This window comes from Anarrhichthys ocellatus, unplaced genomic scaffold, assembly GCF_004355925.1.
Source record: "Anarrhichthys ocellatus isolate YVR2014 unplaced genomic scaffold, GSC_Weel_1.0 scaffold15, whole genome shotgun sequence".
Lineage (NCBI taxonomy): Eukaryota > Metazoa > Chordata > Actinopteri > Perciformes > Anarhichadidae > Anarrhichthys > Anarrhichthys ocellatus.
The window spans coordinates 6,425,443-6,444,599 of record NW_022280045.1 but is presented as its reverse complement, the minus strand read 5'-3'; the positions used below and the strand labels follow the sequence as shown (position 1 = coordinate 6,444,599).

The following is a 19,157-nucleotide window of genomic DNA, read 5'->3' as shown; positions in this document are numbered from 1 at the left end:
TGTGTGTGTGTGTGTGTGTGTGTGTGTGTGTGTGTGTGTGTGTGTGTCCTAGCTAGCAGCTTGCAGTTAGTAAGTAAGCTATGAAAGATTTACTGTAAGAAAGCTTAACTGCACATGTCCTTCATTATCAATCTATTCCATATGATTTATGATGTTTGCTTTTTATTACAAAGGAATTTGCTTGTGATGATTTTTTTCTATCATGTGTTCAACATTACTGCTAATTAAGATGATTGTGTAATGGGTTTTGCATCCCAGTATTACAAGCCAGATCTCTCCAGTCTCAACCTGTCTTCTCCTCTCCTCTCATTTTCTTCCAGGTGTGGTACGCTTGGAACAAAAGAACGATTCCTTGCTAGACCTCGGCATCTATGACGATGGCCCTTTTGAGGCTGGAGATGAGAAGGAAAAGGACCCTAGTCGGTACAATGTCCCTGACAACAGCTACCTTGGTAAAATGCCACTCGCTCTCTTAATCCATTCATTGCCAATCTAACCCCATTGCTTCATTTGCTCCATCATCACGAAGAAGCTTATTCAAGTACCTGACTACCTCTGACTATGTAAGCAAGTATTCCTTTGTCTCTGTGTCTCAGGCTTCTCTCTGGACTCGGGGAAGGGTCTGATCAAGAGGAACCAGCTCACAGTGGTGGCAGGGGCTCCTAGAGCGTACTACAGTGGAGCTGTGGTGCTGATGAAGAAAGACACAGGCAACGGCTTGGTAGACGAGCACACCCTGAAAGGGGAAGGGCTGGCCTCGTCTTTCGGCTACGATCTGACCGTGCTGGATCTTAATAAGGACGGGTGAGTTGCGCAGGGCGATGCACACAACCGGTAACTTCTGTTTTGGAAAGAGCGATCACTATTTCTGCATGCTCTCTAACAAACAATGCCCTTGTTTGTTAGTTGGCTGGACATAGTGGTGGGAGCACCTCAGTACTTTGAGAAAGACAAGACAATAGGAGGAGCCGTCTACGTCTATGTCAACAAAGCCGGAAAGTGGAAGGAAGTCACCCCCATCAAAATAGAAGGACCTCAGTACTCCATGTTTGGCCTGGCTGTGGAAAACCTGGGGGACATCAATCAGGACGGTTGCCATGGTAAGGCAGCAATGTGTTTGTGTGTGCATAGGTATACTACTGTCGGTTGGTCTTTCTTGAATCCCCGGTTGAATGAAATATATGTTCCTGTATAACCACACTGTAAGTCATCGGTGTCGTTCTTGCGGTCAGATTTTGCAGTAGGAGCTCCTTATGCGAATGATGAGGCAGGGGCTGTATACATCTACCACGGAGCAGCCAAGGATCTCAGCTTTAAAAAGGAATCTCAGGTATGAAATAAACTGGTACACTAGCTAATTTAACTTTCTTTTTGCATTTTCCACAACAGACATTCTATATACATTTTGTCCAAATGTTTAATGCTTTAGTCACATCATAAAAGCTTCTAAATAAAATGAATTTCGGTAAAATGTGTGACTAGTGTCCAGCATACTGCTACTTTTGCTAGGTTGTCGCTTACACTAAAGTTATGACAGTTGTTTTTTGATCGGAAGCTCGGCACGAATTTTGATGAATACATACTCTACAGTAAGTGGCTGGATTCAAAATGTGTCTTTCTTTTGCTTCAGCTTTTGTCCGGCAAGCCTTTAGGAGTGAGAATGTTTGGCTACTCTTTGGCAGGAAACATGGACCTGGATATGAACGCCTACCCTGACTTGGCTGTGGGATCGCTCTCTGACTCTGTCTTTGTCTTCAGGTGAATGAACAGGCACATTGTTCTCACTGTACATCTCTCATTGTGGTTATAGTCAGCGTTTGCTGACTTGAGTTCTGTTCTCCGCAGATCCCGCCCAGTTATTACCATCATGAAGGAAATCAGCTTCTCGCCAAAGGAAATCGACCTCACCAACAAGAACTGTGGCAGCCATACCTGGTTTGTTTATCTTTTTTCTGTAGGTGCTTCGATTAACTTATGAGGATAAACTATTTAACACTATGCCAATACTGTGTCTGATTGTAAATACACTGCACTGTGTCCCCAGCTTGAAGGTTGAGGCATGCTTCACCTACACTGCCAACTCCAAGGACAACGCTCCCAGTCTGAGTAAGCTGAGCCATCTATTTAAATTAAAGCAACATGTCATCTTTATAGTGTTTTTTGCTTCTCACCATCAGAGATCAAACAGGGAGAAACCATACGTAGTCATTTTAATGATACACTGTCATTCTTTACCCTCATCTTGTCTCTGTCCCATCTAGCCCTGGAGTACTCCCTCGAGGCAGACGCTGACCACGTGGAGAAAGGTCTTAAACCCAGGGCGACCTTCGCTGACTCCTCTGATAATGCCCACCAGTACAAAGGGACCATCATCATGGACACCAAAGGAATGAAAAAGTGCATTAAGCGTCAGCTTAACATACAGGTAGTAGCTCTCTCTGGAAATGTTCTTTCTCCTCTCTTCATCAAAGTGCATTGTGGGTGGTGAGTAATGTGTCATTCTACAGGAAAATATTCAAGACAAGCTGAATGGGATCGCCGTCGAAGTGTCAGTGAACATCCAGGATGGGAAACGTAAACGCAGACAGAGCTCATCTTCTCAAATGCTACCTGTCATGGACCCCAAGGAGCTATTGCCAGATCGATCAGAGGTGCTTGTGCATGAAAGATAGATTATATAGCCACGTAGTCGAGTTGATGTTCCTGCTGTATCTACGTAATCTTTTTTTTTGTGTGTGTGAATGCGATTGTAGGTGAATTTCCTGAAGGACGGGTGTGGCACCGACAATGTTTGTCAGAGCAACTTGCAGGTGAAATATCGCTACGGCTACATGGCAACTGACAAAGACACATTCACTCCATTAGCAATGTAAGAGGACACACGCACAGCTATTTTTCTCAAGAGCATCGTGTTTATTTCTTCCGTCGCATACGAGCTCATAACTTGTGTGTGTGTCTAAAGGGTGGACAACGTGCCGGTGATCACGCTCAGTAACCAGAAGGAGATTGCCTTGGAGATCAAAGTGTCCAATCTAAAAGGAGATGATGCATACGAAGCCTCGGTGACCACCTCCTTCCCACCATTCCTTACCTACTCTACTTTCCACGCTGCAAATGTGAGTCTTTTTTTCTCAATCACTCTCTCTCTCTCCTTCACACACGCACATGAGCACACATTCCAATGTGGTTCTGATTGGAACTTGTTATTGATTTCAGGAGTTGCAGATAACCTGTGCAGCCAATAAAAATGGTTCTCAGCCAAAGTGTGAGCTCGGAAACCCCTTCAGAAGTGGCTCAGAGGTGAGAGAAAATCTAACTTTTGGACAATGTCCTCTGCAGAAGGTGCACTGTTAATACGTATTAATGTGTATGTGTTTGTGCATATAGGCGACCTTCCACATTATTCTGGGTACATCAGGCTTTCCTCTAAATACTACTGAACTGGAGATTGATCTTCAGCTAAAAACGTAAGTAAATCTAAGCTTGCAATAGTATCAAGGAATACTTCAAACGAATAAATAAGACGATAGATACAGGAAATACATTCCTGGACCGTAATGCACCTTAATTATGCATTAACATTTATAGTAGGCCTATATTAGGAGTTTCTGACTTGGCCTGTGTGTAACCTCTCATCCGACAGGACAAGCGAGCAGGAAATAGTCCCTGTTAAAGCAAAGGCAAAGGTGGCCATCATGGTGCAGCTGTCTGTATCAGGGTAAGAAACACACACACACACACATGCAGCTGATATCCAAAAACACACAGTATGCACAGATTCATGCCACTCACTGATTTTTACTGTCTCCCTAGACAAGCCCAGCCGTCTCAGGTCTACTTTGCAGGAAAGGCCAAAGGTGAGTCGGCCATGAAGAAAGAAAGTGACATTGGCAGTGCCATCACACACCAGTTCAGAGTGAGTACAGGACGTCCACTAGATCAGAAGTGGCTAGTTCTCATTTATCCCTCTATCTCATTGAAATGTTTATTACTGCAGCATTCTGCATGAACGTGTTCTTTGGTAAGATAATAATACTACATCATCTGAGGTGGGACACTGATCCTGTCTTTATTTTTCAGATAATCAATCTGGGAAAGCCCTTGAAAGACTTTGCCACCGCCAGCCTTGAAATCCAATGGCCAAAAGACACAGCGAAGGGGAAGTGGCTGCTCTACCTGATCAATATCACCTCCAGTGGAGTGGACCACATAGAGTGCTCTCCCAAAGGGGTGGCCAACCCTCTTAACATGGTCAGTCAAAACATCACATTAAGATGTGTTGGTCACCCAGCTTGCACGTATACTTTTTCACTTGGTGTCTCTTTTTAAATTGCATTAGAGGTAGTATGTGGTTACAGATGTATATTTATTTGATCAAATAAAGACGCTTTAATTTAATCAAATAATCGAATATACGTATTCTTCTCTGCTTGAAGAAACCAGACTACAAGAGGAAGAGAAGAGCAGCAGAAAACACCCAGGGAAGTGAGGAGGGCACTTTGTCACGTTTACGTGACAGGAAATCTAAAGTTCTGGTAACCCCACTTTACAAACTTCTATTATGAGTTTTTAATGTATATTTGCAACCAGTAGTAGAGGAAACGATTGGTAACTTTGTGCTCCTTTCTTTGTTGACAGTCCTGTGACGATGGGGCAAAATGTGTGAAGATAACGTGCCCCCTACGGGGCCTGGACAGTACTGCAGTCATCACTCTCAACTCTCGCCTTTGGAGCAGCACCTTCATAGAGGTAACAAAAGAGACTGCAGGACAATTACGTTTTTCTACTCAGTTTTTATGTCAGAAGCTTTAAGGTATTGAGTCTCGGGTGTACGATGTTAAAGGGAAACAAAAATTGGGTTGTGGGACTTACTAAACTAAATTAAAAACTAATTACACAAACATTATTTTTTATTTTTTAGTAATATTAATTGCATTAACTTATTACTTATTAACTCTTTTTTTAATTCAAGGGAAACAGGTTACTGCGGCAAATTAGTAATGTGTATTTGACTTGATCTTCTCTTGTTTTGTTTTTTTTAAACAGGATTTTTCCAAGCTCCATCATGTGGAGATAAAAGTGAAGGCCGCTCTGCATATCAACAGCACATCAAAGAACACAGTGATAAAACACCACGAGACAGAGGTAACTAAACACAACAGAAAAACAATGATTTGCAATATGTGACAGCTCTGGGTGCAGGAAGGGGACGTGATTATTGCATGACATGGCAGTTTTATACAACAGGCCTTAAATGCTGATGTCAGTGTAGCACATGGACATTAAAAACATGAGCTTGTGTGCTATAGTGTATAGTACACAAGCTATATAGTGAGAATAAAAAAGGAGATTTGAAAGTGTAGTCGACACTCTGAGACAGAGATGTTAATACAGATGTTCTGCCACTGTATTGTTTTCCCCAGGCGAGACTGACGGTGTTCCCAGAGAGGGTTGAAGCCATGCACGGAGGAGTGCCATGGTGGATCATCGTGCTGTCCATCCTGTTCGGGCTGCTGCTGTTGGCCCTGTTGGCTTTCCTTCTGTGGAAGGTAGGACTGAGGGGCACGGGGCGGGCCCAGCTGACCCAGCTAATAAAAACTCACACCAACAATTTCATGACTTATGAAGACCTAGCAGTCTGTAAAGTACCACCTACAGAGCAACTGTAGGTATCCATAACAGCAAATACACTCAATTTCTAACAATTTTCCTCTCCTCAGTGTGGAGTCTTTGAGAAAAAGAATAAAGAGGACCCGACAGAAAAAGAAAAACTGACATCAAATGCATAAAAAAAGAGAGAGGGTAAAATTACCCGGCCTGCCATGAATGAGTGAAACTTTCTCTCTCGCTCCTTTTTTGCTCTAAAAGCGTTGCTTCCTGGTATTAGGCAGGCAGTGGGCAATTCTCACACTGTGACACGAATGTCAGTTGACTGATTATTTCTGCAAAGAGTTTATGCCGAATAGCTTTTCACACATGATTATGTGTGAATGGTTACGGCTTACCTGCATGGCCACGGGGAGGTGATGAGGAACTACACCATGGGGGCTTCTCTGCAGCTCTTTGATTTTCTCACTTCCTCTATTTCTGCTTTCTTTTGTTGCTATCGGACATGCAGTCACTTGGTCTGAAGGTTTCTTTCTCTAAATTTCTTTGAGTGCAGACGGCTTGACTACACCTCTCAATGGATTCACTGCTTCTTGGCTCTCGTCTGTCGAACAGACCGATGACATTGAATGTCTCATCAACCTTTTTGCTTTCTCTGAATTCTTTTAAATAGCATTTGCCCCAAACTAAATACTGATTTTTGTTTTCGTCTTCTCCATAGTGTGGCTTTTTTAAGCGTGCCAAATATGAAGACGAGGTTCCCAGTTACAACGCTGTTCGCATCAAACAGGAGGAGAGAGCAATAAACCCCAGGCATGGGAACTGGGAAAACCTGGAAAAGAAGCCCTGGATGACAACCTGGCATAACAAGGAACATTATTCTTAACAGCCAATGAGAATGTGACACCACACAGATTTCCTGTCAGTCACTGATGAACTCCCAATTTCACTGATTTTCTTTGCAGTGTGGACTGTAAATATATATATATATATATATATAAAAAAGAAAATTTGTAAAAAAACAAAACGTAGGATTAAATCCTTGATCAAACATTGTGCTTCACGGGCTGAATTGATCTTGGATAAAGTCTTTATGAATCACTGGAAGGAGAGTAGCAGTGTGGGAGATGGTCCTGCACATTTACTGTCTGTCAGCTTTGGAGCTTGTGTTGTACGTTTACTACATTCAGTGTTGACTTGGGGGGGGATTATTTCTAGAGCTTTTGTACATTTTTTTTTTGAATGGTTTGCAGAATTGTTTTGTACTTATTCATGTTATCTGCCCTACAGGCCAAAGAGTCAACAAATTGCATACAGGGCCATCTTTATTATTTCCATTTTTAACTAAAATGTGCCATGTAAAAGTAGGTATTTTGTTTTTTAGCATTTCTACTGTGCATCTGCCGTAACTGTTGATCAATCAGTTGTAGTTTATGGATGAAACTGCAACTTATCACAGTGATCGAGCATTCTGGTTTTTAAATATACTACCAAGCCTCTGCCGAATTCACCTTTCACTTACTGGCTGTAAAAAATAAAGAGCGAACAAAGTTTCTTTAATAAAAATTTTAAAGTCATGTCTTACATGTGTGATTATTGGAGGCCAAATGAATGAGTTAAAGGCAAAAGGAAGATGTTTAAAGAGTTATTTATTAATACATAAAAAAGCATTTACAGCAAATACCTGAGTGCTTAAAGCAGCACGTCGTTAAATATTAAAATCATTTAAGGTTCATGATAAAAAAGAAAAACATCATTTTAAGACAGTATGTAAACACACTTTACAACAGACACATACTGAGAGACACATATTTGCTGCGAGTGTGAACTTTGGGGCTGGAGTCCATCTCCGCTCTGGTCCAAAGATCTTTCCATCAATTAAAATCAACCAGTGTTGTGTATCCTAAATAATAGCTACTAAGATGTGAACAATGACGGCGGTGTGCAGTACATCTAGCGGTTTCTATTGACTAAATAGAAATTGGTTCAAGTGTATTTTTGTGCGCCTTAGGCTGCAAACACGCCCTCATGCTGGTGGTGCATCTCTGACATCACTTTTTTTTTTTTTTTTTTTTTTTTACAAGAATGACTCAGTTCTTACAGTTTTGCTGCCGCCTCTGGCATCTTTTACAGACTTCTCCATCATCATCGTCCGAGCTCTCTCTTTGTCTTCGCCCTCATCCAAAACGGTGGTCTTCTTTTCCAGCTTCTTCTCTCCTTTCCTCTGTCCTTTTTCCTCTCTTTTCTTTATCTCCTTCAGCTTCCTCTTGAGGGCAGACCGGTCGCTTTGACTGCACACCCCCAGAGCCTGACAGCAGAGAAAAGAAAGAGAAACAGGGCATGCAAATGTAAACAGAAGACACTCTACAGGTTCAGCTTAATGACCCTCAAACTAAACCAGATTTCATTGTTAAATAGGTTCACAATTGGCAACGAGAGTGACTAATACAGATGTTAATCTGCATTAGTCACTCTCGTAAACTCAATAAAGGGGACAGAGGCAGTTTCACTTAAAAAGGTAGTTCTAACCAGTAGAACCTTGCCGATACATCAGCATGGCCTCCTGTATATTAGCTCACAGAAAAGTATCACCATGTACAAACCATGCTGCACAGAAATATTAAAGATACATTTGAGGTTATTGAGGAACACCAACAAGCACATTTTAAACTGAAATGTTCCGCTCAGTATGCATCTTTGTAACAATTCTTTGAATAACCAGTTTCAAGGTGATGTTTATCTAACATACTTATGCATCAGATTTCTTTTAAACCTACTAAATATTTATACTGCGCAGTAGTTATTGCTCAACTTTGTTTACTGAATTTAACAGAAAATAGATAATCAGCATTCAGAGTTTCAATTCAGAACGTACATAAATGTTTAACAGAAAAGAAAAGAGAGTAAGAAAAATACTCATCATACATCAGAATGCAATATTCCAGAATGGGTTATTTAATGTGATCAGTGTACCTGTGCCGACCACATTTGATAAATCATTGACTCCCCTCATCTTCACCTTAACCACTCACCTTGAGTTTCTCACCGTCCATGTTGAGCAGCTGTGTCCCATCCACACCTCTGACAGCGAACTCGGACACATACTCGTCCATGTTCATGGCAATTAACCACAGACACACCTGCTGGTTGTCCCACTCCAACATGGGTCGATTTTGCCACTGGTGGTTGTTGTTATTGGTGGGAACTGGGTCATCGTCCAACGTCTGACAGAACACGAGAGACAATACGCAGACAGAGTAAGGAGAAGTGAAGGACAGATATGAGACTAAACAGTAATTTTAAAAAAAAGGAGAGAACAGGGGAGATAAAATGATTGGACAATGAGTGCTCCATGGGAAAGAAGTAAAAAAAAAAAAAAAAAAAAAAAAAAAAGAAAGTAGAAGGGAAGGACAGACTCACCTCAGTGGAGGAAAAGGTGAAAGCAGGAGAGTGTCCAGAGAGGGAGAGATCAGAGACATGACCCACCATGCTGGAGCAGCCCACTGGAGAGCCAATACTCTGGAACCAAGAGAAGACCTAGGCTGCCTGCACATTCTCGTTCACATCTGTTGTATGTGTGTCTATTTTAAAAATGGATTTCTTTACGAGAGATATCTACAGCCGTACTTAGATCAGACGGCTCACACAGAAGAGGAGGACGGCGGCATGCAGGGAAAGCGGTCCATCTTTTCTTACCTTGTCTCTACCGGTGGTGGTCAGGTACGGTAAGCTGCTGCTGGACACAGACCGAAGTCTCTCCCTGCCTCTCTCACCGGCCACTTCTTTTTCTCTCCCTCGCTCTCCAAACCAGGGGAAGGGCAGGCAGGAAGGCATGGAGGTTATTGAAGCTGATGGAGAAACTTCAGCAGGCCCATCCACCAGGTCAAATGAACCCCTGGTAAAAAACAACATTTACATTTCAATTAAAAATGTGACATGTGTTTTAAGCAAATTTCTGAAATTTCAGTAATTCAATAAAACTTATCCAGTACTAGACAGAAACCCATTTATCCCGTTATCCAACCTGTTCATGGACCTTTTGAAGTGTTTGTCACTTCTCCTTTTGCTAAGAGACTTGCGAAGGCCACTGAAAGAAGAAACGGACTATAGTTATTAAAAAGCACCAGGAACAAGCATACCAACAGCAAACTGCTCAGTGTCCCTTCTCAACCAGCTACTGTGGCAAGTAACATGAAATCTGCAATGGCTGAAAGGGAGAATGTAAACGACTATGGCTTTGAAATATCACCCTGAGATCTAAGACAAAAGAAAGAGACAGAGACCCTGCACCTGAAGTCTGGAAATTTCTTTTTGGACTTTCTGGATGCGGAAGATTTGCACGGTGAGGGAGTGACGTCAGTGATGAAGGTGGGAGGAGTGAAGACGGAGCTGTTGGGAGGTTGAGGGCTGAGGGCTGGGAAAGATGAGGTACTGGACACGTCACTCCTGCTGCTCCTGCGCGTCACTGTGGGAGCAGACAGCGATTGGCTCTCCTGTGACTTCTGAATGTCACATTCCTAAAAGCAACAGATAACGCGTGTGTGGGTTTCACAGTCAAAAATCGGCTAATAAAGTGACGATCCGTCACATTTTAGACCTCTGTCTCCTACCTTTTTTCGAAAGCTCTCTCTGAGTTTGTCTCGAGAGGGCGGGTGGCGCTTGGATTTCTGGGCCAGCTGAGCTCTGGCTTTGTGAGCACTGGAGTCCAGAAGTCCCGTATCAGGAAGTGGAATATACCAGTCTGGACCTGAGACAAAACACAATTCCTTTTGCTCTGTCAAAAAAGACGTTTTTATCTAAGAGGTTTCATTTTCTCTCTTTGATTACATTGTTTGAATGATACAAAAAGCTTTGAATTGTCCCCGTTCTGAATCCATACACATAATTAGAGGTCAAAACATTAAATAGTGGTTTTACTTGCCAGCAGCTACACAAAGTCAAAGAGACATACAGTCACATAAACATTACAGTGACTGTAATTCAGCTGCTTACCTGTGACTGAAGTGTCCACAGAGTGGTTCTGTCTTTCAGGTGAAGCCTCTTTTCTCTCTAGCTGTGCTATCTGTGATAAGCAGTGTGAAACAATGACTACAAAGAAATGGCAGGCTCAGCAAAGTGAATCCATACAGGACTGAGCAATCTCCTCTCACCTGGATTTGTAGTCTTTCAACTGTCTCCCTGTGCAGCTTATCTCTCTCCACCATTTCTCTTATCAACTCTGCTTCTCTCTTCTCTCGGTCCTCGTCTCTGGAAAAAAAAAATAAAAAAAAATACACAAAATACATCCCAGTCCTTTTAGAATATTATTCTATATTGTCAAGAGAAATAAACTGGATTGGATGGATTAGATGAATACCTGCTCTGGTATTCTCTGACCAGTCTCTTGGCTTTGCTGTATTTGATCTCCAAGCTTTCCGATTGGCTCTGGGAATCAGCCAGTCGCTGGCTCACAACCCTGCACAGTGTCTGGGCCTCCTGCCAATACCTGATAAATAGAGTGAGGGGGCTTTAACAGTTTAACCATTATCATCATCTTTCTTAACATGACATTACTTTTGCAGGCTTTAGGCTCCCATCAAGTCTTTAATCTGGATCTGTATATACTTACAAATGATCCACTATCGTGTCAAACACACCTCGAATGACATATGCTGTAGTAGAATGGTCACAAGCATAGAGTCTGTAACGTCATACTTCTCTAGTTTCTCAGCTTTGTCCTCTCCATCCTCCACTCCATGCTCCAGCTCAATCTTCTTGCTCTCCCAATCGACTTGCTGCTCCTTCCATGCCTTTAACTTGGTAGACAGAGTAAAAAGAAGAGATTATGTATGTTTTTATGAATGTCTGTGATAGCAGTTATATGCACAAGGGGAAGGAAAAAAATTTAATAAAAAAAAAAAAAAACTATTCTTATAAAATCTTCTTACTTCAAAGAGGTTTTGATATAACAAACTAAGAACTCACTGAGCTACCACAGTTGGGTAGAAGAAAGACAGATTTTCTACTAAATGGCTAAAGTCTGCCAACCCAATTATGTCACAGCGGTGATTACTTCAAGGCAAAGGCAGAAAAAGCAGTGTTGGAACACGGCCCGTGTCCTAGTAACTCCACACCGAGCCATCTCATACACACTTAAATGGGTCAGACTGTTCCAAATGTGTGTGTGTGTGGGGGGGGGGGGAAGGTAGCAAAGTGAGACCAGTAATTGGTTTGTGTGTGAGAGAGAGATCTCAATCTCAGATGAGTGACCTACCTTTTCTCGAGCATGTTGAAGTTGGGCTGCTCTGCTCCGTAGTTTTGACTGAAGCTATAAAAGACAGAAAGGGTGAAAATGTGATTATACTACAATTTATATGAGAGGATATACAACGTTACTAGTTTCACACACCTCTTGTGTGTCAGTATTTGTGTTTTCAGTTTTTTTTCTCTGATTCAAAGTCCTATTTTAATTTAGTATTGACCCGATATCCAACAGAAGGGTTGGTGTATACATCTGGTTTATGAATGTTAATCAATGAACTCATGGTGATTGTTACGTACCTGCTGGTATTTGAGGCAGAGCTGGTAATTGTCCAGACTGGAAATAACAGACACATCTTCCTCTTCGTCTTCCTCCTCTTCCTCGGTGACCGACTTCTCTGAAAAGCTACCATCATCATCCTCGTCCCCGCTTCCACTCTTCATATAGAAAAACACACAGAAAAACAGTACAATCAACCCACATAAACCCTGTAAACACGACTGACGCTCCGCTCTCCTTTTAGGAAACACACCTCTCTGGGTGTTTTATCCATTTCCAGGCTTTCATTGATCAGTCGTGCCACCTCGCTCTCCACCCCCTCCTTCTCTCTCCCAATGAAAAACCTGCAGCCAAACAGAGAAATCAGTCACAGCTGTGAGCAATCACCACATCCAGGTAAAGCACAGGTGTTGCAAATAATATTAATTAACACCCCCCTAAAACTGAAGCAGTCATATTATAATTTATACTTTTGCTTTAAGACCTCAATGAAAAATATAGATACTAATGTTGGTGATATTAAAATACTGGAGGTGGCTGAGAAGCATCTCATTCACAAGTTGATGGATGTTTTGAAGAGGAAACGTTAACATGGTCATTTCTGTCATCAGCTTCTTTGTTGGCTGGCATCCTGATCTGTACTCTCAGGTGTTAAAGCATTCTTGAAAATGCCACTAAGAGTTATTCGTTAGTACCTGAAAGGCTGGCAGACGGTTTGAACACGGTGATATGCTTAAGAATGGTTGGCAGGAATGTTAAGTGTATATCATGTGTAGTTGATACGATAAAACATCCCGGATGTCGTTTTTAAAGTGTGGCTCTTTAAAAAACAACATCTAGGTGGAGAAAAATTATATTTATCTTGCTACCGTTTCATCTTTAAATAACTTCAATTATGTAGCAAACATTTAGAAGTCTGACTGTCAGTTTTTGTTTTTTTAACTCTAAAAAGAAAATACACTGCAATACATAGCCTCCAAATCACTAATCTAATCTAATCTAGCCATGTATACCAATAGGGGGAACGGTACTGAAACATGATAACTTACTTGACAAGGCCTGACGTATTCTTGAGGACTGTGGCTGCAAACAGCTGGGAGACCCCGACCAAACTCACCCCGTCCACCTCCACTATCTGGTCATTCACCTGAATCCTAGAAAGAGAATCTCCTGTTATTAGAGCCAAACTCACTTCCCAGCAAACAAGAGACCGGCGTTGAAATGTACCTTCCATCCTTCTGTGTTGCTCCTCCTTCAGTAACCGTCTTGACAAAGATCCCAAGTTTTTCCAGTCCCTGGTCAGCTCCTACACCCATTCCTATTATACTGATGCCCAGGCCCTCATCTCCTAGAAGGGAAAAAAAATAAATAAAGAGTTTGTTTATATATATATATATATATATATATATATATATATATATATATAAAAAAATAGGAGGAAGTTATCCTCATAATAACAACATTAGTCAGGGAGAGACTGTTGCACCATAAAAAGGAAAAACCTGGTTCTTTGAATAAGGTGAGAATATTGTGATATTGAATAGTTAAGCTAACCCAATTTACCACCAGATAAAACCATTTACATGATTTACCTTACCTTCCTTCTGGGTCTTAATGTGGACACATGGACACTAAAAACAAAAGGAAGACAGACGTGTGAAAGAGGAACTACACACCCTTCTCTATGTCCACTGGTAAGACATCCATCCTGTCCACTCTCTTCTCCAGCTCAAACTCAGCTGAGGCGGCCACCGGGTCAATGTCTTCATTGCGTCTGTCGTACTCGGCATTAGAATAAGTGCTGTACACCTAAAAAGACAGCAGTCAATATACGGTTTAAGTCACTGCGACAGCCTCGGCTTATGTCAACACCCATGTCAAATCTTGGCCTACTGAAAAAACTGTTTTATGCATTGATAGCTTGTACATGTGTTCACCACTGAGCAGATTGTAAAGAGGGCCATCTGCAGCTATTGACACAACAAGACAGTTTATTTTGGCAAATCTGCCAGAGTGCGAGAGAACCAGGAAGTGCAGACGACACAAACTGTACATCCATGATTATCAAAAAAAAAATATCAATACGCACATGCAACTTCTAGTCGCTGACACTACACAGACAGCTACTCCAATAGTTTGCGATGCTCTATAAATGCCATACACACCCACAGGAATGTTTTCTGTGCTTTTTAATGTCGAGGCACCTCTGAGCGGAGTGCTGACAGAACGAAGCATGAGGGATCTTGCCTTTCCTTCCCTCTAATGGATTAGAAACATGGCTTGGGGCTAACGCTTCTCTTGGATGGATTGCAACTCCAGCCGGAACTGACAGTAACACAAATCTACTATACAGAGCTTGCATAAAAGCAAGCGACACCCTGCAGCTGTCAATTAAGTAAATAATGAATTCAAAACGCCTGAATTTGTACATTTTTTCTTCAAAAAAAAAAAAAAAATAAATGGTTTCCCTTACCTTGATTGGTCCTGAGGTGAACCTGACCCTTCTCCTCTGCTGCTCTTCTGCTACATCCTCGACAGCCTCCTCCTCCAGTTCAGGCACGCCAGGAATTTCCTCATATTGCAATAAAAGCCGATTATCACGTACAGCGTTTTCCCATTCCTGTCCTAAATGTTCTGGGTGAGAGTGGGATTCCTGCTCATACACAAAAGCCTTGTTCTCAATCCCACCGATTACTGCCGGTCCTGTCTGGTCCTCTTGGCCTCCTCCTACATCATCTTTTCCTTCTCTGCCCTCCTCACGCTTGACCTCCTCTTGCAGCTCGGATGTTGAACCTTCTTCTTTCTCAGTTCTTTTCGTCTCTTGACCGTGTGTCTTAACTTCCTTGTCATTGTCCTCTTGCATCATGCCTCTCTCGGCCGTTCCACAACTTTCTCCCACTCCTGCAACAGCCTTTTTCTCCCCCGTGTCCCAGTTTTCTCTCGACTTCTCAGCCAAGAACCGTCTGGTCTGCCCCTCCCTTTCACCCTCCCATTCTTCCTTCACCTGCTGATACTTGTCTCTTCCCCCTTCACTGTCATCCTTGGTCTCTCTTTTCCTTGACATGCTGGTTGATAACTCCTTCTGGTGGTCGTCTGAGGGAACAACTGGCCCACCTTCTCTCGCTTTCAGTTCCACTCTGTTTTCCAACACACAGGGTGATGTTTCCATGCTGGGCTTTTCCAAAACATCATCAACTTGCACAGTCTCTGCTGCAACTTTGTCCATGTTCTTTACCCCCCCATCCTTAAGACAGATTTTGCCCTCTTTCCGCTCCTTTTCATCTTCATTCTCGTCACTTTCTGATGACCCGTTCTTCACATCAACTAGTTCTGCCCTCACTGGCTCCTCAGGGGTCAAGAAGAGGCTTGTCGTCCTTTTTTCCTCCGTTTGTGATCCCGTGGTTCGACCATGTTTGTCAAGACAGGAGGGAGATCTGTTGGATGATTCACTAGGGCCATCCGCTACGGGAGATTTATGGTGACTTGTCAGCGAGGCCTGTGCAGTAGGCTTTGGCAAGGGAATATTTATGATGGGTAGGTTTATGGATTTGTCTTTATTAAAGCTATCCTCTTCGGTGCGATTCCTTTTCCCACTCTCGTCTTCCTCTTTTTCCATCTCTTCCCCTTCTCCTTCTCCACCTGCCGTCCCCTTGCTTCCCCTGCCAGCAATACTTTTTGAAACATGGCCTCCACCACCTCCAACCTTCACCCCCTTGGTCTCAAACAACCTCCGCGTTACAGAGAACTTCTGAGCCAGAGCAGCTCTGTCAATATCCACTATCTCCTCCGATCTGGATGATTTATCTTGCAGAGAAGATTCTGGAGTTGCAATGTTGGCCGCAGCGCTCAGAACAGACGAGGAATTGATGACTGAGCGTCTGGATGCAGAAAAAGGTGAAGTTTGGAGCTGTAGAGTGGGATTATGGGGAGTAAGGAGGGTTGTGGAGCCAGAACTCTGCACTGGATCAACATCTTTTTTCAGCTGCTGGTTGTCCATTTGTAGGAAGATGTTGTCTCTGATCTTGGTCCCCCTGGTACTGTGGACTCTCCCTCTGCTGCCTGTGCTGGCAATGGTGCTGGTGTGGGACATTATGGGATCCGACAGGCTGGATGGCAGCCTGGCTGGGTGCACAGCAGAGTGCTGGGCAGAAGCAGTTTTGGTTCCTGGTTGTAGACTGGTCGCAGTGTCAAATGAACATTTGATGGCATGGAAGTCAGACTTATAGGTTATCCTGTGAGGGGAGGCGCTTCGGCCTTTGCTGTCTGTCCGCATCATCTGGGAATGGAGGGTCTCTGAAGTGAGAAAAAAAACTCTGGAGGAGCTTTTTATAGCTAAAAGCAACTAAAAGCAGTTAAAAGCTAAATGTTGAGCAGGTAGATAATGTTTGACGATTTGCTGGCACAGTGGAAAGGTAGCAATAAGGCAAGGACTATGCTGGAATATGTGTTTTAAGACGTTCAAGTGTGTTTTAAGAGGTTATACTGCATTTGTTTGAAGACAGCAGGGAACAAAGGCAGGCTCTTGGTCTGGAAACTTCATTGTCACCAGGGAATCTTTAGATATTCACCATCACCACCTCAGCAAGAGTACCCTGGAAGAGTGGTTTGAGCAAAGGTAAAGTGCAACACATTCATTGAGGTGAACTGGCCCTAAAAAGCATTCATGCAAATGACTGCCTAGACAAACAATTTAAGTGGCTTACTTATAACTTGCAGCTCAATGCAAAAATTAAAATCAGCATTCACATTTTCATTCACACTCACGAAATTGGAAGATTAAGGATTGTGAGCACCGTCAAAAACGCCAAACGTAGCCATCAGGATTTCTTGTCACACACCTACTTACAATTAACTTGTTTGGACTGTGGAGCAGCAATGAAGTGCTGGGGACAATCGCTGCTTTCGAGGGCGGTCGGACATTGAACGGATACAGTAGCTACACAGGCACCTGTTAAATATCTCAGGGGGATATGGTGCATTTAACAACAGCCGTTTTAATTGACCCCTTTTTGCTCTTACTGTCTTGGCATTATGCATCAAATAAAGAAACGAAGCGAGGATGTGTACGTTTCAGTTTTGTTTACTCAATTAACTACATTAATTGCCGTTACTCAACCTTAAATGTACAGCTGGTGTGTTTTGTCTTCTCTTCACTGCTACTACAGCAAACCATGAAATAAAACGGCAATGTTTTGAGCCATTAACCTTGATGCTACCTAAAATGAACACGAAATGCACAACGATAGCAACAGGGGTTTACGACGACATTTAAAGGCAGCAAATCTCGCACCAACCTGGCTGCAGTGCGCGCGCAGTTTAAAGGTCGTGACGAACGTCGGGTCGTCCCGAGTGCCAACAAACGGCCAATTTAACTTAATAATTAGCCAATGTACACGAATGGCTGCTACGTAGCATTGTCTTGCACTGTTCTCGACAGCTTCATCTTACCGTAGAAGTGTTTGTTTGCAGCCAGCCGGTGCTGACGGCTCCCTCGCTGCGATAAATACAGACAGATGGCAACTCATGTCTCTAAATACTGTAAATGGATTATCCTCCGGTAATCCTGTGTAAACTACTCTAGTAACAGCAAAACACTGATGGTGAGCGGGCACCAGCACTGGGACAAGTCAGCCTACCTGTGTGGTCTATCGTTTATTTACCTACAGCAGGAAGTCTTAACATTTAGGTCCCAGCTTCAGCCCGTTCAAAATATTGCCCCTGTGATAAATGACCATATGCAATAAGTGTGAAGGCTAATGTAATGCCAGTGATGCCTTCTGTCACAACAAATACTGCTTTATTGCCATTTTTGTAACTGTGTCTCTCTATGATATAGCCAGTCATTTACATTTTTGGCATCACACACTGTACGTATAATCTACTACAGTTGAATCTTACACTACTATGCAACATGCAGGTTACTGCTACATGCACTTACCTTTACCTGTCTTTCAGCATCACTGCCAGCGTTGCCATCTGCTGTGTACACCGATATCCCTCTGACAGAGGTGGTGCTGGGCTTCAGAGGTAATCTTTGTGTGAATATTCACCTGTCTGCATGATGCAGGGCAGTGCAGTCAGCCAGATCTCACACTGTCTACCTGTGTGAGGCAAACAAGAGCGGTGATGCAGCACCTGCTGATGTGTGTGTGTGTGTGTGTGTGTGTGTGTGTGTGTGTGTTCCTACCTACCTGTGTATGATGCCAGTGGGGGAGTCGGTGCAGTACCTATGTCTGTCTGTGAAGCTGGCTTTTGTGGCAGATGAACTGGACTGGACTCAACTGGACTGGACTGGACTGATCCACGCCGAGCCGAAAGAATGGTTCTGCTTGGTGTGACCTGGATCTGACTGGAGACCATTGTCCCAGGTGGCATTGGGACCTAGATGATATAAATACTGGCCAATCACAAAAGCCTTCTTCTGAATGAGGCTAACCAAAGGAGGGAGGGGAAGGAGGAAAAGTGAATTGAAGTAGAGATGAAATAAATGAGGGAGTGGTGTTATGGTGGGTGGCAAAGTCAATTTAGAGTTACAGGCAAGATGGTGAGTTAGGCAGAGTAGATTGAGACTGAAGGCAGAAGTGTAACCTAGATTGGTAGGATCAGTGGAAATGTGAAAGAGAGTGGCAATCATATGAAGTGAGAGGTACAAGTGGAGAGCAAGTCCCCTCTGTTTAACTCAACAGTGGTATTCATAATTAATGGCGGGTACATAGAGAAATACAGGAATCTTTGTGTGCTGACATAATCCTCAACTTTCTCTAACCAGCAGCAGGTCACCTTGACTTCTTCAAGCTCACAAAAGAGGTTCTTTTTTGAAAATTGGGTCTACAGTTTACACACACATTAGAGGATTCACAATGCTGTGGAGAGTCACAGTGTTGAGCTGGATGACGATGATTAAGCAGGTGACGGGATGGTGGGGGCGCGCGCAGGAATGAACCTCCTTTCACCTTTTGCTAATCCACACCTTTTAATGACTGCACGAAGCGAGACGACGTGTCCCACTCGGTACATATTCTTTTCATTT

The 19,157-nt window shown here is 43.0% G+C and overlaps 2 protein-coding genes across 14 annotated transcripts in view; one reads left to right on the top strand and one right to left on the bottom strand.

The window, feature by feature from the left end:
- Window positions 1–7,184, top strand: part of LOC116387651 (integrin alpha-6-like) — a 13,503-nt gene extending 6,319 nt beyond the window's left edge. The window contains exons 5-25 of the mRNA XM_031854933.1: window positions 321–452; window positions 597–804; window positions 907–1,100; window positions 1,233–1,330; window positions 1,631–1,758; window positions 1,846–1,935; window positions 2,045–2,106; window positions 2,262–2,425; window positions 2,508–2,651; window positions 2,754–2,869; window positions 2,963–3,116; window positions 3,217–3,300; window positions 3,388–3,467; window positions 3,644–3,718; window positions 3,814–3,916; window positions 4,081–4,251; window positions 4,437–4,535; window positions 4,639–4,749; window positions 5,047–5,145; window positions 5,424–5,549; window positions 6,329–7,184. Of these exons, the coding sequence (XP_031710793.1) occupies window positions 321–452; window positions 597–804; window positions 907–1,100; window positions 1,233–1,330; window positions 1,631–1,758; window positions 1,846–1,935; window positions 2,045–2,106; window positions 2,262–2,425; window positions 2,508–2,651; window positions 2,754–2,869; window positions 2,963–3,116; window positions 3,217–3,300; window positions 3,388–3,467; window positions 3,644–3,718; window positions 3,814–3,916; window positions 4,081–4,251; window positions 4,437–4,535; window positions 4,639–4,749; window positions 5,047–5,145; window positions 5,424–5,549; window positions 6,329–6,493 (2,603 nt within the window). The 3' untranslated portion in view covers window positions 6,494–7,184. The remainder of the gene's footprint in view (window positions 1–320; window positions 453–596; window positions 805–906; window positions 1,101–1,232; window positions 1,331–1,630; window positions 1,759–1,845; window positions 1,936–2,044; window positions 2,107–2,261; window positions 2,426–2,507; window positions 2,652–2,753; window positions 2,870–2,962; window positions 3,117–3,216; window positions 3,301–3,387; window positions 3,468–3,643; window positions 3,719–3,813; window positions 3,917–4,080; window positions 4,252–4,436; window positions 4,536–4,638; window positions 4,750–5,046; window positions 5,146–5,423; window positions 5,550–6,328) is intronic.
- A 55-nt stretch (window positions 7,185–7,239) lies between these two features.
- LOC116387649 (neurabin-1-like) lies at window positions 7,240–18,414 on the bottom strand. 13 transcript variants are annotated; one of them, XM_031854922.1, is made up of 20 exons: window positions 18,319–18,414; window positions 18,066–18,228; window positions 14,601–16,719; window positions 13,804–13,936; window positions 13,355–13,475; window positions 13,177–13,281; window positions 12,381–12,471; window positions 12,148–12,285; window positions 11,861–11,914; window positions 11,302–11,402; window positions 10,964–11,092; window positions 10,758–10,854; window positions 10,600–10,669; window positions 10,218–10,381; window positions 9,898–10,124; window positions 9,632–9,694; window positions 9,304–9,502; window positions 9,028–9,126; window positions 8,640–8,831; window positions 7,240–7,915 (listed from the first exon to the last, which is right to left on the bottom strand). In XM_031854922.1, exons 3-20 carry the CDS (start codon window positions 16,401–16,403, stop codon window positions 7,685–7,687), a joined length of 4,017 nt encoding a protein of 1,338 aa, XP_031710782.1. In that variant the 5' UTR covers window positions 16,404–16,719; window positions 18,066–18,228; window positions 18,319–18,414; the 3' UTR covers window positions 7,240–7,684. The 13 variants fall into 13 exon arrangements, with proteins under 13 accessions (XP_031710782.1, XP_031710783.1, XP_031710787.1 ...); XM_031854923.1 differs by having other exon boundaries at window positions 18,072–18,228; XM_031854927.1 differs by lacking the exons at window positions 18,066–18,228; window positions 18,319–18,414 and adding an exon at window positions 16,892–18,049 and having other exon boundaries at window positions 14,601–16,420; window positions 16,611–16,719.
- Window positions 18,415–19,157: the final 743 nt, after the last annotated feature.